The following is a 17,106-nucleotide window of genomic DNA, read 5'->3' as shown; positions in this document are numbered from 1 at the left end:
GTGTGTGTGTGTGTGTGTGTGTGTGGTGCTGGGGACTGCACCCAGCGTCCTGTGCGCGCTAGACAAGAGCTGCACCCTCACCCCAGGGGGAATCAATTTTAAGCCAGCAAACGGGATGGTGCCTACAGTTCCTCCTTGGGACAGGCTGGGACAGACCGGGACAACTCAGCTGTCAGTTCAAAGACTAGCCAATCTCCTGATGGCCTGGACCAGCCAACAGGGGAAGCCAACGGTGTGTGCCGCAGTCATGTTGCAGACAAGAAATTTCATGCCTTTTTAGTGTTTAAAAGAAATCTTAATTTTTTTGAGCTATTTCTGCAGAATCATCCTAGGAACCTGTATGATTCAGAAATTTTTTTTTTTTTTTTTTTTTTTTTTTTTAAACAGGTCTTGCTATTTAGCGGAAAAATGAGTAAACAACAATGGTGATCCTCCTGCCTCAGCCTCCCAAGTTCTGGGATCACAGGTGTGTGCCACCACGCTCGGCGATTCAGGAAGTTCTTAGAAAAAGTCCTAAGCTGTCTTCTCCCGCAAGACGCTCAGCACGGCAGGCTCCTGAGGCAGGAGTTGGGGAGTGATCTATGTGGGTTCCAGGCTGGATGTCATCGGTTTCCCTGCTCAATGTCCTCCTGTGGAGTCTCCTGGCTGGACCAGTGCTTTGGTTCAAAGTCTTCTCCCTCCTTTTCTGGAGAGGAGATGATGGATACAGAGTCCCAGGCATCATCCTTTGGCCAACTGTCCTTGTCCAAGACCTCTAGGATGGGCTGAGTGGGATCCTTTAAGTACTAGAAAAGGTTGAAAACCAATATTGTAATTAGCCTATCAGTTTCGTATACCAGACCTTTTACTTTTGATTCAGGTGTAGCTTTGTTCTGTTCACCTATGAAATAAATTTTCATTTGTTTTTCTACAGTGCTGGGATTGAACCCTGAGGCTGGTGTATGCTAGATAAGATACATGCTCTACCACTGAGCTACATCCTGGGCTTGAAATGATTTTATATGTAAATACCCCTTCACCCTTATGTTTTTTTTTTTTAAAGAGACAGTTTCACTATGTCGTTCAGATTGGTCTCAAGCTCACTAGCTCAGGCTGGCCTTGAACTTGAGGGGTGATCCTCTTGCCTCAGCCTCCCAAGTGCTGGGATTACAGGCATGCACTACCCTTTCTTTAGGGTGATCACCCAGCTGACCCCTCATTTTAGCAATAACTTTAATACTAATCCAAGGGCCAACCATATTAATCTGCTGAAAGTCGTGAAGGACATAACTCGGGAAAAGCAAGCAAGGGTCCTCACTGCCCCTGTGTAGATGTGTGGATTACTCATCCTAAAATGTCTTTAAAATGTAACTTTTGGGCCAGGGATATAGCTCAGTTCCATTCCTGACACCAAAAAAAAAAGTAACTTTTAGCTGGGCATGGTAGCAATGCCTGTAATCCCAGCACTCAGAATGCTGAAGCAGGAGGATCATTGTGAGTTTGAGACTAGCCTGGGCTACAAAGTGAGCTCAAGGCCAGCCTGAACTGCATAGCGAGATCCTGTCTAAAAAAAAAGGCAAAAAACCCTCAAAAAAGTAACTGTTCAGGGAAGGACAAAAGGGAACCTAAATGTCCCCCCGCACCCGCCCCTGTTTCTGCCTGAGACACCCAGGCCCTGCCCTGTGGGCCCTGGCTGGAAGGCACATTTATCTCCCTGCCCGAGCTTGCCCTTTCCCTCGTGTAGCCGTCCATTCCCAACATTACCAAGAAAACCAGCCCCTGGCTCTTGGAAACCTGCAAGCTGCTAAGTACAGCGAGTGCTGGTTGATGACTGGAGGAACACACAGGAATCACGTGCCTTTGTGAAACCTCAGAAATCAAAGCGAAACATGATTCACTCTTCTCATCTAACTTTGGCAGATGTTTTTTCACACTTTCCCAGGAAAGCCATCCGAAAGCTTTTGTGTTTTACATTCACGCTCAGGGGCGTGATTCAGAGTAAACCCACTTCCTCCAGCCCAGCTGGTGGTTCTCCGGAACAGAGTATTCGGAGCATAAATTCTGAGACCCATCCACCGCTGTACTCCCTTACAGTGTTAATCCGGGAGGGCCTACTGGGAACTTTACATAACACCCCTGTCCTTTCGGCAACTACATCCGGACAGAAAGAGGAACAAGGACCACGGTCCTTCCTAGCGGTGCCACTGTTCTGATAGTTGGGCTCCACGGAGCATCTATTCATTCTAGAGATATCAAAAGTAAGATTCCATTTCTCATCCCTGTGTTCCAAGTTTATCAAGGAATCACATAAACTCTCTGGAAGCAAATGCTTTTCTTTTTAAAACAGAGTCTTGCTATGCAGTTCAGGCTGGCTTGGACTCACTGTGTAGCCCAGGTTGGCCTCGAACTCACAGCGATCCTCCTGCCTCAGCCTCCCAAATGCTGGGATTACAGGCGTGTGCGCCCTCACAGCTGGCAACTCTGTGACATTTTAACGCAAATCTCTGGGCCCCAGGCCCTGCGCCTTCTGCGGCACTGGGGGAGGTGCACGTACCTCTTCTATCTGTGATGGGATGCCCGGTGGAGTGTGAAACCAGTACTTGATCAGCTCTTGGTATCTCAGGACCAGGAAGAAACAGCCCCCGGTCAGCGCCAGCAGCAACGCAAAGATTCCCACAGAGATCAGGATGATCTGCTGCAGCCTGGTGGAGGCTGGAAGGTGACGTCACAGTGAGCAAAATGATCCCCCACGCGATACCAATGCCAGTTCAGTCCTCACTGGCATTCCTGTCGCAGGAGAATGGCCCAGCCCCCTCCCTCTGCACTGCCTTATGCTTTTGTTTTTGTTTTTTTTTTGAGACAGGGTCACTATGCAGTTCAGGCTGGCTTCAGACTTACTATGCAGCTTAGGCTAGCCTTGAACTTTCAGTGATTCTCCTGCCTCAGCCTCTCAAGTGCTGGGTTTAAAGGTGTGCACCACCATGCCCAGCTCCACCTTAATGTGTTTTAAATTATCACTGGTATAAGATGTATTGAAACATACATGAACCTTGTGGGTAGATTTGGGTCCCAATCCCAAGATATCTCCTTATGTATAGATAAATATTAGTGTTTTTGTTTTGTTTGGTTTGGCTTGATTTTTTTTGAGACAGGGTTTCCGCTATGTAGTTCAGGCTGGCCTTGAAATCACTATGTAGCTGGGGCTGGCCTTGGAGACCTCATGGCTATCTTCCTGCCTCAGCCTTCCTAGCGTGCTGAGATTACAGGCATGCGCCACCATGGCCAGTTTAAAACAAATATTCTAAAATATGAAAAGATTTGGAATCTACAACATTCCTGGTCCCAAGCATTTTAGATAAGGGATACTTAGCCTGTAGCTAGACCCGGCTACTGTAGGCCTCAGCCCCAGCTCCTGGTACCCTCTTCTTCCCTCCTTTCTGGGTCTTCTCTGTCCCCACCACCTGTCGGTTCATAAATATTTCCTGTGCTCACTACTTTTGGAGTGTTCTTTCCCCAGCTCCTAAAGGACGCCAGGAGGATGCTTTACCGTCTGCTGCTGTTTCTTGGCAAAACGTGTTGCTGAAATTCCCAGGCTTCACGATCTTTGGAGTTGTCCAAAACAGTTGCGCTTGGACTTGTAAACAGTACACTCGGAACGGCTTCAGGTTATTCAGCAAAATGGAGTTGCTCGTTTCAGGGCCTTTAACCTACAGAAACAACACGGTGTGCACACGTGAGGCCCCCAGGGAGACGGGCTCACACCGCTTCGGGTGCTCCCCGCCCAAATTCACAGCGACTGTGACAGCCAAAGAGTAACGAGACGGTTTGAAACTCACTGCCTTCCAGGGGACACATTTTGTCTATGAAAACTGATGAGCAAAGTGATAAAAAATGCTGCTGGCTTTAGGGCCTCCAGGTCTCAGAAGCCCCACAGCAGCACCTGTAATTTAACAGATCCCTATTTCTGGGGTAAAATGTTCTCCTTTGAGATCAACGTCTTGTGTTTTATGGCTAATGCGATCTAGAGATCTTGAGTTAGCGGAAAAATATTTTGGGCAATAATGTCCCTTTCACCCTCAACCTGCTTCTAGCCTGAGCTGAACTGAGCTGACTGCTCCAATAGTTTCGGTTAAAACGACCTAAGGATTTGCCATCAGGAGACGGCTGGACTCCCGCTGTCCAGGGTGACCAGGCCCTTTTGACCTGGTTCCACAGTGCCAACCTTCCTGCCCGTCACACCCCTCACAAAGGCGGTTTTCCTGGGCACCTGCGGTTTTCCACGCGTTCCAGGCCCTCTCAGACCTGCTGGCCCCGTTCTCCGGGTGCCCCGTCTTCTTGGGGTGGGTTTCGACTTCACACATGCCCTCCTTGCACGGTGCTCAGTCCAAGCCTGCAGACCGAGGCTGTGCAGTCCCTGTTTTCTTTGGCCATGAAAAGTGGCCATGGAGGTATCACCGTCAAAGGGAGAGGAGAGTGGGACAAAGAGAAGCCTTCTCCCGGAGCCCCCCGGGTGTTTTTTGGAGCCTGATGCTAAGTAAAATGGAATGGAATTCCCAGCCTACGGAGATCTGCAAGGCTTAACTACACGGTTTGAACAGAGAGCTCCCCCAAAGTGCAGGGGTGGCGCAGGCTTCTGCAGCAACGCACTCGCGATGTCTGCGCCCCAGCTGCAGGGCTGGGGGACACGAGGGGGGGCCCTTCAGCTCCCCCCGTGGGGCGTCTCAGGAGAGGACTCAGACAGGCTCAGGGCTCAGCTTCCAAGAGACTCCCTCGGAGAGATGCTGGTTTCTTGGCCTAAATCAGTTTTCTTTCTTCTCCTGAATCAGAAACTCAAAAGAAAAGCAAATGAAAACAGAGAAGCAAAATGCTCTTGCCTGTTGGGTGCCACCTTTTCCCCAGTAGCGGGCGTAATAGGAAAAAGAGGCCTCTGCGGAGCTCCCAGTGTCAAAGGGAGCGGAGAACGTGACGATGAGGGAGCCTCCTCCAGGGGTCACCACGATGTTTTCTGGAGGCCCGATGGTAACTGAAACAGGAGCACAAACAAAACTGTATGTGGGCTGGGGATATAGCTCAGTGGCATATGCGCCTGCCTGGCAAACGCAAGGTCCTGAGTTCGATTCCCGGTATGAAAAAATAAATAAATAAAGGGTTAGGGATGTAGCTCTGGGTTTAATGCCTAGTACACAGAGCCGTATGTAACACACACATACGTGCATGACTGTGCAGATCTGCATACGCACACATCACAGCCCACGCCTAGTCCTCGCAGGGTGTACGCACATGCACTTGTGTCTGTAGGAACTGAGGCTGTACCCAGATGCCTGAACCTCCAAGAAGCTGCTCCGGGTGTGAGACGCACTTGGAAGGAACCCTCCAAGTGGAAGGTAGGAGCCTCGCCCCACTCCACTTGGTCCAGGCTCTCTGACCCCTGGGAGCAGCTCAGTCCAGTGAGGCAAGATCATACCGGGCAGGTGCAGGACCTTCTCTGGGTGACAGGCGCCCAGAGCCAGTATCTCTTGTAGCAACTCCACACGAGCAGTTTTCTGCCCAGTCACAAGAAATACTACACTCCACAAATCTTTCTTTTTTTTGTCTTTTTTGAGACAGGGTCTCGCTATGTAGTTCAGGCTGGCCTTGAGCTCATTTTGTAGCCCAGGCTGGTCTCGACCTTGTAACGATCCTCCTGCCTCAGCCTCCTAAGTACTGGCATTACAGGTGTGCGCCACCACGCCGGGCTGCACTCCACAAATCTCGAAGGCAGGGCTTCCCACTGTGTCTTCAAGATTGTCTCAGCCAAGACACTGTTTCGCCATCAGGGGTCGTTTGACCACAAGCAAGGCTACCAGAGCCACAGTTTATCATAGCTAGAGTCTCAGAGAAACACCTGGAGGGTTAAGCAACGGTCAGAGGGTGGGGAGGTTAGTTAGCCCTCATCTGTCATAAAGTTCCAACAGAGGTGAGCAAAAGTGCATTTACTAACTTTTTTATTTTTAGACAGAGGGCCAGGGGTACAGCTCAGCAGTGCAGCATGTGACTGGCAAGTGTGAGGTCCTGAGTTCTATTCCCAGTGCAAATGAAAAGAAAAGAAAAGAAAAGCAACAAGTATTTTGAGACAAAGTTGCTCTATGTTGCCCAGAACTCTCTAGAATTCCTGAGCTCAAGTGATCTTCCTGCCTCACCCTCCCAAGCAGCTGGGACTACAGGTGTGTGCCAGCATACCTAGCTTATATTTACTATTTTAAGAATGTTTGTCTCCTAGCTTCTGGTAACAGGAAGATTGAACATGATAACAGAAATGTTACTAAAGTGAATCTGTTTGTTACAGGTTTTCATGTAATTCATAGGACAGCTAAGCATTGTGACTCATGCTGTCCTATAAATGAAAGGTGCTGGTGTTTATCAAGTGAGCATGCAATGGTGTAATTAACTCGAGGAACTCAGATCAAAGTACAGGTTACAAAGCCAGGTGTGGTGGCACACATCTGTAATCCTGGCACTCAGGAGGCTGAGGCAGGAGGATCTCTGTGAGTTAGAAGCCAGCTTGGGCTACACAGTGAGTTCAAGGCCAGCCTGGACTACATAGGGAGGCCCTGTTTCAAAAACAAACAAACAAACAAACAAACAAACTAACCAAAAAACAACCCCAAACCAAACAAACGAAGTACATGTTGCATCCTTCAAGTCCTATGGGCACATTTTACATCAGGACAGAATCACATCTTGGAGCAGTTGGGCGGTCACGTGGGGCGGGGAGGGGACTGGTTTTCTCTTCCATTTCAACATCCTCCCCCTGGTGCTCCTAGCTGAGAGGAGGGGCAGGCACATGCTTTGGCCATACCTGTGTTTGTGCCACAGTAACTGCTCCCTGCAGAGACCGGAGCTGGACCTCTGACCTCCTGAGTGGTGATGGAGGAGTGAGGTCCAGAGGAGGCCGAGGGCAGAGTCAGGGCCCGGCCTGTCCCACCGCCAGCCAGGCCAGCCAGACCGAGGCTCCAGGCCTGGCTGCTGGGGACAAAGAGCTCTTTCTCTGCGACTGCTCACAGGCGTTCTCCAGCTTCCCTCGGCACAGCACGGCAACAGGGCTGCTTCACTGCTGCCGCCAGCTGCAGGCTTCCTGCTCCAGGGACGGGCGGCTCCAGGGAGCGGGTGGGTTGTGGCAGTCAGCCAAGTCTGGATCTGATCTGCTGATTAGCCTCAGCGCCGGGGCCGGGCACAATCTGCCACCCAGGGATGGGACACGCGGTATCAATGACAGCAGCTTCCAGGCATGGCGGGCATTGTCTGTGTATTCACACAGGATCTGCGCAGGCGCCGCACAAAGCCACGCCCATTTCAGAGGAGGGAGCCGAAGGCCAGGCTGACATTCCTTGTTCAGAGTAACCAGCCAGTAAACGACTGTGCTGGAAATAGGAACTCAGGTTTATGACACATCAAAGCCTGCTCCTCCAACCACTCTCCCATCCCTTCTCTTAGTAATCTTCATATAGGTTCTGATTCTTCTTCTTCTCCTTCTTCTTTTTCTTCTTTTTTTTTTTTTTTGAGACAGGTTTTTGCTATGCAGTTCAGCCTGGCCTTGAACTCACTTTGTAGCCCAGGCTGGCCCTGAGCTCACAGCAATCCTCCTGCCTCAGCCTTTGAAGTGCTGGGATTATAGTTGTGCACTATCACACCCAGTTCATAGGTTCTGATTCTAACCCTATGAAAAGTGGCTAAAAGCCAGGTGTGATGGTACACACCTGTAATCTCAGCACTCTGGGAGGCTGAGGCAGGAGGATGAAAAATTCAAGCCCAGCCTGGGCAATTTAGCAAGACCCTGTCTCAAAATAAGAAAAAAGGGTCAAGAATAGAGCTTAGTGTGAAGGCCTGGGTTCAGTCCCCAGTACTGGAAAAAAGAAAAAGAAAAAGAAAAAAAAACAACAAAGAGTCTTCAAGATTTGAGAACACTTTTGCCTCAAACTTGAAATTAGGGTGGAGAATGCCAACCCAGCCAGAAGCCAACCAAAAGCACAGCTGAGCACCTCAGGGTGGGAGGACAGGGAGGGCAGCCAGCTGACACTGGGCCATGGGTCCCCTTCTGTCACCAGCGCTTGTCCCCCGGGCAGTGGCAGTGACTACCATTTTTTTTTTTAGCTCCTAATTCCCACTGAGGTGATACTTTATAGATCAAATGTATGCTGGTTCTCTATTCAAGAACAAATCACCCTCCATAGAAGATGATCACTGCTGAGGATAGTGGCACATGCCTGTGATCCCAGCACTGGGGAGGCTGAGGCAGGAGGATCGATGTGGGTTCAAGGTCAGCCTGGGTTACAAAGTGAGTTCAAGGCCGGGATGAACTACACAGTGAGATCCTGTTTTATTTGTTTTTTTTTTTTTTTGGTTTTTCTCCAGTACCGGGAACCCAACACATGACCTTGCGCTTGCCAGGCAGGCGCTTTGCTGGTGAGCTAAATCCCCAGCCCCAAGATCCTGTTTTAAAAACAAATAAATACAGTAGGTGACCAGCCAGCAGGGGCCCCTTGTCTTTTCTGCTTTTGCTGCTGATGTCGTATAGCACAAACCGTCGTGCTTGTTCTACTTTTTACTACAGAAAATATTAAACATATGGAAAGTAGAGATGATCATAACAAAACCTCATCATACAACTTAGTTGATTATCAACTTGTAGCCTATTTTCTTTTTGTCCATATATTTTGCTCTTGTCCCTCCTCCTCTGGATTATTTTGAGTGAATCTCAGATATCCCATCATTTCATCTGCAAATACTTCAATAAGTACCTTTAAAATATTAACTGCTTTTTCCCACCTTTTTATTGTGTTAAGTTCACAAAACAGTATCATCCTAACCATCCATTAGGTTACCATCATAACTACCCTTTACCACCCCCTTTTAAAATCCAAATACTGCCTGTAATCCTAGCACTGGGGAGGCTGAAGCAGGAGGATCACTGTGAGTTTGAGGCCAGCCTGGGCTACATAGTGAGTTCAAGGCCAGGCTGAACTGCATCGTGAAACCCTGTCTCAAAGAGAAAAACAAACAAACAAAGAAATGGTAAATAAAGTCTTCATGCCCATGTTTTCTTACCATTTCGAAAGTGCTGAAACCAAGGGACCGTTGCCCAGGCAGACACACGGCATCCCAGCTCGGCTCGCACACGCAAGGAGACATTGAAGTCCTTCTGGAAGCCCCCGGAGAAGTTGGCCGTGGTGAATCTACACTCCGTCGCTGTGATCTGTGAGCAGTTCACCAGGCTGACGTCGTCCCAATTGTTAGAGGTGCTGGGGAGGAAAACACGACTTCATTTCACAGAATTCTCTTCTGCTGGTATGACAGTGTCCCTACAAACTCGTTGTTTATTTTATTTTATTTTTTAATTTGTTAAAAACTGCTTTAATTTTGCTTCTTGGCCTTTTGGCAAAGATCAAATATAAAAACACCTTTATTGAGAACTAATTGACACACAAGTGACCTCTTTTAAATCATAGTTCAGCAGCTTTAGAATATGCATGATGTTGTGCAAACATGATCAATTTTAGGATATTTTTGCCACTCCACAAATCAGTTTGGTAGCGATTAGCATTTTCCCTCAGGTGCCCCCTCCCCAAGTCCCAGGCAACCACTAACCTACTTCCTGTCTCAGTGCATTTCTCTATTCTCCACGGAATTATATATTAAGATGGAGTCATGTGACATGATTGGTGTTTTGTGACTGGTGCTTTTATCGGTTCCTTACGACAAGGGCCACTTATCTTGTAGTGTATATCCTGTCTTCGTTCCTTTTTTTGGCCAAATAATATTCCATCACATGGACAGATCACATTTTGTGTATATGTTTATCACTTGGTAGCCATAGGTGTTTTCATCTTCTGCCTATTACAAATGTGTATGTTTTTGTGTAGATGTGTGTTTCCAGTTCTCTGGAGCATCTATCTGGGAGTAGAGCTGCTAGGTCATATGGTAACTATGTTTATTTTTTGAGGACTTGCCAGACTGGTTTCCAGAGTGCTTACAACATTTTGTATTCCCACCAGTAATGTGAGAGAGTTCCAGTTCCTCCGTATCCTCTCCAACATCATTCTGTTTCTTTCTTTTTTTTCTTTTGTTTCTTTTCCGGTACCAAGAATCGAACTCACGATCTTGTGCTTGCCAGGCAGGCACTGTGCTGCTGAGCTAAATCCCCAGCCCCGGTTCTGTTTCTTTGATTACAGCCATCCTAGCGTGCATCTACACTTGGGTGCCAGGGGTGTGTCACTGTGGTGTGACTTGCTGCTCCCTCATGGATAACACTGTCACGCATCTTTTCATGTGCTTATTGGCCATTTTACATCTTCCGTGGAGAACTATCTAATTAAATCCTCTATTTTTTTTTTTTATTTTTGTTTTTTTTCTGGTACTGGGAATCGAACTCACGACTTTGTGCTTGCCAGGCAGGCGCTGTGCCACTGAGCTAAATCCCGTCCTCTGTCTATTTTAAGCTCAGTTATGTCTTTTAGTTGTTGAGCTGTAAGAGTTCTTTACATATTCTGTCTCAAGGTCCTTACCAGATATATGATGTACGAATACTTCCTCCCATTCTATCTCATAATTGAATGCCTCAAATTCAGCCTTGGCAGCCTGTCTTAGGAATGATATGGTGTGATTTCCACTCATACTTTCTGCTGTGGTGGACTCTGTTTTTGTCCCATAGCTGCCCCTTCAAAGAGGGCTTGCTGCATTCATTTGAAAACCCTGTGAAACACATGGCCACCCACCCTTGTTGCAGTGCGTTCCCAGAGTCCTGCAGCCACATCCCCATACCACCCTCTGGTCCTGAGCTCCAGGGACTGCTGCTCCTTGGGCTGCAACTCTGGCTTAGAAAGCCACAGACCCCTCTCTGTCCTGAAGCCACCGGCATATCACATGCATGTCACACCCACTTCTAAGTACACTTCGGACCCTGTCTGGTCTGTATCTTCTCTCCAAGTGGCAAGTGGTAAGCTAAAAAGCCATTTCTAGACATTTCTAGGGCTTCTAGGCAAGCTACCTGACACACACACATAACAGCCAGCCCTGGGGCCCAGACCCTAAGAGATACCCCAAATACAGTACAGGCCCTTCCTCTTAGGTTTGTGTGTGTGTGTGTGTGTGTGTGTGTGTGTGTGTGTTCCAGAAGGGATAACTTACTTTTCAAGATATAGACAGACTTAAAGCACACTAATGTCTTCTGTCAATCACAGATCAAAGGCTCACTCCTGGACTCACCAGCAATTGACCATTCATCACCTGTTCTCCCCTCTCCTCCAAACCTGCCTCTCTCTCTTGGAGTTATTTCTTCCCCTTCCCCCTCTTCCTCCCCAGCCTCCTCCTCCTCTTTCTCCTTTTTTTGTGTGAGGTACTGAGGACTGAACCCAAGGCCTTTGCACTGAGTGACGTCTTTTTTGTTTGTTTGTTTTTTCCAGTACCGGGAATCGAAGTCACGACCTTGCGCTTGCCAGGCAGGTGCTGTGCTGCTGAGCTAAATCCACAGCCCCGAGTGACGTCTTTTTTGTTTGTTTGTTTTTTTCTGGTACTGGGAATCGAACTCACAACCTTGTGCTTGCCAGGCGGGCGCTGTGCTGCTGAGCTAAATCCCCAGCCCCCTGAGTGACGTCTTTAGCCTCTTTTTTTATGTTTTACATTCTGAGACAGGGTCCCCCTCAGTCACTGCGTTCCCCACGGTGGCTTAAATTTGTAATCCTTCTGCGCTCTTGGTCCTCTTCCCATTTGCAAAAGCTTTATTTTCTTCACCCCCCTTCCATTCCTTTCTCTCCCACCCCTTCCTATCCCTCCACTCTTGTTCCCCCAGCCCTTGGAAAAGCCCTCCCTACCTCCTCTTTATCTCTCTACTGGTTTGCTCAGAACTAGTTTTAGAAAGTCTTTGTCAGAAGAGAGGCGGAAGGAGCACAAGCCATCTGCCTTTAAATGACGGCTGACACACGCGAAGCAGCAGTCTGAGGGGACCAGGATGAGTGGGAGGGGGGCTGCCTCCCCATTTGCTGGCAGAAGGTAAAATGCACACGCACCAATATTAACAAATCTGGAGATTTTGCTTACCAGAAAAAAAAAACAACAACAAAAAATCTCTCAATTTCTATTTGCTCTTGAAGATTCAGCTAGGTAGGCAGCAGGCCCTTTCGAGGTCACGGCCCATCTGGGTTGCTGTCCAAAGGTAAGACACTGTTGGCTTCACTTAAATGAACGATAGAGCACAGCCTCAGGGACAGAGCATCAGCCATCACCAGGTGCCTGGACTCCGTCAGTCTGAGGTTATTTACTCAGAAAGTTGTTCTGGCTTCTTGCAATGAACCAGTTTGGATTTCTCCTGCTGCAGCTTCTGAAGCCAGGACCTCCCATACATTATGGATATGCTCCACCAGTTTAGAAAAAAAATAAACTTTAAAGCAACGCTCATTGTGAAGAGCATAACATTAGTGTTCACTGCATGGAATCTGGAGCCAGATCATCCGGGTTCAAATGCTGGTTACTCAACGTCTGTTTCTTAGTCTACTTATCTGTGTAAGATGGGTGAACTTTGTTCTCTGCTTCCTGGAATTATCAAGCTGACTGAGTGGGTGGACATCAGGAAAGAACCTGGACCAATGCCCAGTGTCTAGGAGGCACCAAGTAAATATTTGTCAAAGGGAACCCTATTCCTATCTGTAAGACAGATTTGGAGTCTACAACCATCCACCCTCTTCCTTATTTTGTACACTGAGATGTTCCGTCCTTGCTGGGCCTGCTCTGGCCTCAACTTAGGACTAAGAACCGAAGTGTCTGTGGTGGGACCCGGAAGTGCTGAGGAAGAATTCCTTCTGTGAGGGTCTCAGTTCAGACTCAGGTCTTGCTATGCTTGTGCGTGTTTTCGGACCCAAGGCCCTTGGTGGAGGCTCTCCAGGCCCTCATGGTTCCAGCAGCCGTGCTGTGTGTCTGGATACTTGGGAGACCTTTCCAGCAGCACCTTGAGCCCTCCTCTGAGGCAGGAAGAACAAGGCAGAAGCTACACTTTCACCACACTCTTAGATATAGGCAGCCATTGGCACCAAGGAGCCAGGTGAGCTGCAGTACAGGCCCTGCACACTGGTGCTCCTGGCCAACCCCGTGGCTCAGAGTTGGTCCCCGGGAGTGGGCACATATGCCACACAAGAGCTCTGTCCAGCTTCTCTAGGCCATGTGTAAAATGTTAACTCAGCCTGTCACCTTTGGTCCAGCAATCCCTGTTCTAGAAACGTAAGAAAACACTCCAAGATGATTCGTGCATGAGGACATAGGATAGTCACCAGCCGTCAACTATCTATACCCAAGAGCCGGGGAAGGTTAAATACATCATGTGTAATACTTCATAGAATTAAACGTGCAATAAAAACATTTATGCTAGTAATCATATGAAAAAATGTGAGCATTTTAAAATGCAGTTAAAAGGAAGAAAAAAAAAGCAGAGCCCTAAAATATAAACTCTAGCTTTGTACTGTTTTTACACACATACACATTTTCAAAGAAGGCAGACCAAAAAAAAAAAAAAAAAGTTGGTCGTGGTGGTGCACGCCTGTAATTCCAGCACTCAGGAGGCTGAGGCAGGAGGATCGCTGCCAGTTCAAGACCAGCCTGGGCTACAAAGGGAGGTCAAAGCCAGCCTGAACTGCACAGTGAGACCCTAGCTCAAAAAAAAGCATCCATTTAGGGAAAAAAAAACCCAGAGAGAAAAACAGTAACATGAGAATACTGATTATTCTTGGAGTGTAGAACAATTGATTTTAATTTTATTTATTCTTTCTACTTTTCTGGGGTTTCAGATTTTTTTTAAACAAACATGTCTTGCTATTGAAATCAGAAAAGAGGAAAAAAATGTTTTGAGAAGACAGGTAGGGTGTGAGCCTTCCTGGCAGCGGTCCAGATGGGCTGTGCCCTCGAAAGGGCCTGCTGCCTACCTGAGTCTCTCTCACGAGCAAATAGAAATTGAGAGGGTTTTTTTTTTTGCTACTGTTGTTACTTTAATAAGCAAAACCTCCGGATTTCTTAATATTGGCAAATAATCAGGAAAAAAAAAGACACAGGATGAAAGGCATAAGTCCCATCAGCCTCAAAATTAATAAAAAGTCCCAAACATGTAAACATATCTAAAAGCAAAACTAAAGTAAGCTCCTTTTAAAACATTTCATGCATAATTGAAAAAAAATCAGTCTCAGTTTTGGTTTTCGGTGACCTCCCCCACCCCACTCCACGTTTTCTTTGGTAAAACCAACTTCTATACCTGAGAAAATATCTACAAAACACTTTCCAAATGCTAAACAAAGTGAAATAAGCTAGTCTATGATATGAAAACTGTCAAAGGGGTTTTAAAAAAAAAAATCAACAGCTAGGTATAGTGGCCTAGGACACTAATCCTAGATACTTGAGGGACTGAGGCAGGGAGATTCAAATTTTGAGCCTAGCCTGACAACACAGTGAGACATGTCTCAAAAAAAAAAATCAATAAAGTTTTAAAAATTATTATTCTTATAGTGGTGCCTCTAGTCAATTCATGAATGTACTTCCCTGTTTAAGGCTAAGGAATGTTAGTAGGTCAGCTGTGACTTCCTCTTACTAAAAATATCTTGCCTAGCGCTAGGAGATCAATTTACTGACTGCCAAGGCTGGAGCTAACATCAAGGCCATGTGACCTGGGCAGAGCCACACAGCACCACCTTTGGAATGTGCTTGGTTTGGTGCCCTGTGGTTGTCATCTTGAAATTCTTTTTTCTTTCAGTACCAGGAATTGAACTCAGGACCCCGAGCTTGCCAAGCACGTGCTGTGCTGCTGAGCTATATCATGGCCTGTCATCTTGAAGTTCTTAAGACTTTCTGAACAAGAGGCCCTGCCTTTTCATTGCTCAGGGCCCTGGAAATGATGTAGTCAGTCCTAGACGAATGTTTCACTTATGTAATTTATAAGTGCTAGAGGAACCGATAAATGTGAATCAGATTCAAATACTGTTACAGTGGACATTCAGAAATGAATCCGAAGCCATCTGGACACCCACTTCCCGAACCAAATGCTGATAAATTTGCTACATTCCCTTCTTATTCCCATAAATACATTCCAAATTTTACATAGTTGGAACTTCTACTGGATGACATATTATCCTTTTTTAGGGGCTTCCTTAAATTATTATTATTTAGCATTAGCACACTAAAATTATCCATTTCCCTGATGATTGGTATGAATATGCACTTTCACGTATATGCACTTTGTGAACATAGTATTGCTCTGGGTTTTACTTCTTTTTTTTTTTTCTCCTGATACCGGGAATCGAACTCACGACCTTGTGCTTGCTAGGCAGGCACTTTGCCACTGAGCTAAATCCCCAGCCCTGCTCTGGGTTTTTTGGGAGTGGTAGGCTTGGATTATCTACTCAGGGTAAAAGCAATATGGAAACTTCTGTGAGTCTTTCAATGTATAAATAATAAGTACAGAATTATTTTCTAAAAGGGCTATGCTGATTAATTCTATCAGAAGCAGCCTGTAAGCACACATCCATCAACCACATTCCCAGAGCACTGAGCATTAAGATTTCTTTACATTTTATTTACATATAAAATGACTTCGCCAATAATTTTACCCTAATCTTCAATTAAAGTGCTTAGTATGGTAAACAAAGGACTTGTTTGCCTGTCTTCTTTCCTTACCCGCTTATTGCAAATCAGCTGTTAAACTATGAAAAAGTGTCAAAGGACACAGGGCAGGTGGGGTACAGTAACATGATATTCAAAACAGAAAACCAGTTGAGAAACTGAGAATTCGCCGTAATTAACTGACTAAATTCTCAATCAAGCTAACTGTGGCCTGTGAGGTTAAATGGAGCAGATTTTCAAACCTGAAGAGGAAGACTGACTCCTGTCCTTCTAAGACAGGAAGTCAACCCTTGTCTCGAAACCAGTGAGTGCCTAAGCTTTCACCAAAGTGGGACGCCACGTGGTTAGACTGCCATGCTCTGACAGTTTCTGTTGTTTAAGCCTTTGGATGAGTGGGAGGTTGTGAAATCTCTGTCTTTGGAGATTTTTTTTTGTCTTTTTTTTTTTTTTTTGGTTTTTCTCCGGTACCAGGAACCGAACTCACGACCTTGCGCTTGCCAGGCAGGCACTTTGCTGCTGAGCTAAATCCCCAGCCCCGTTTTTTTTTTTTTTTTGGTTTTTCTCTGGTACTAGGAACCGAACTCATGACCTTGCGCTTGCCAGGCAGGCGCTTTGCCGCTGAGCTAAATCCCCAGCCCCTTTTTTGTCTTCTTGAGACAGGGTGGCGCTGTACAGTTCAGGCTGGCCTTGAGCTTACTTTGTAGCCCAGGCTGGCCTCAAACTTGCAATGATCCCCCTGCCTCAGCCTCCCGAGTGCTGGGATTATGGGCGTGCGCCACCACGCTCAGCTTGGAGATTTTTAAAAACACAAGAGAAGCACCTCTTCCTACGGATTTCACGACACTCTGACAGAGGGTGACTGGTAGAGGGCTCTCGCGTTGGGTACAACTCCCCCGGAGCTCCCGGCAAGGACAGAACAGAAACATCTGCTTACAATTTATTCTGCACCCGGTAGCGCACTGGTTCTGTGTCATTGCCTGCAGACGAAGATTCCCAGCTCAGAACCTGCTCGGCATTGTACAGGTGAATCTTTGGGTTCCGCGGAGCAGCCAGCTGGGAAAAACAGTCTTCAAAGGAATAGAGAACAAAGAGGGTGGAGGTGGGGAGGAAAAGAAGAACAAAGGAGAAAAATCAATTATAGAAACATTTTCATGGTTACATGCACACTGTCAAAGCCCACCACAGCGCCCGAATAGGAAGGGTATTACCTGTCCTCCCTAGGCATGTCCCCTCCCCACCTGCGGCTTCAAGAACGGCACTACTGACATTCGGGGGGTGGGGTGGGGGTGGGAGGAGGAGAGGCGCTGGGGGCCACCTCTCCAGTCTGGTTGGATTGGGAGCCTAGGCCTTGCACTTATAAGCGAATGCGGAGGAGTACTTCCTCCAGAGCGAAATCATGACAACGATCACACTTTCTCTGACTGAAAGATTAACGAGAAAAGCGCTGAAGGCAAAAAGAAAAGTTAAAACAACACGCTGTCCCAGAATTCAAAGCAGGAA

At 47.0% G+C, this 17,106-nt stretch overlaps 1 protein-coding gene across 1 annotated transcript; it reads right to left on the bottom strand.

The window, feature by feature from the left end:
* Positions 1-444: 444 nt before the first annotated feature.
* Ifngr2 (interferon gamma receptor 2 (interferon gamma transducer 1)) lies at positions 445-16,673 on the bottom strand (the record flags this gene model as incomplete). The annotated part of the gene is given in 6 exon segments (XM_013504273.1): positions 445-785; positions 2,534-2,691; positions 3,527-3,686; positions 4,854-5,002; positions 9,064-9,257; positions 16,541-16,673. Coding segments are annotated over 6 exon segments (977 nt in total), but the record flags the coding sequence as incomplete, so codon positions are not given.
* Positions 16,674-17,106: the final 433 nt, after the last annotated feature.

Source organism: Chinchilla lanigera, unplaced genomic scaffold (genome assembly GCF_000276665.1).
Source record: "Chinchilla lanigera isolate Chin_1 unplaced genomic scaffold, ChiLan1.0 scaffold00006, whole genome shotgun sequence".
NCBI lineage: Eukaryota > Metazoa > Chordata > Mammalia > Rodentia > Chinchillidae > Chinchilla > Chinchilla lanigera.
This window is presented reverse-complemented; position numbering and strand designations above follow the sequence as displayed.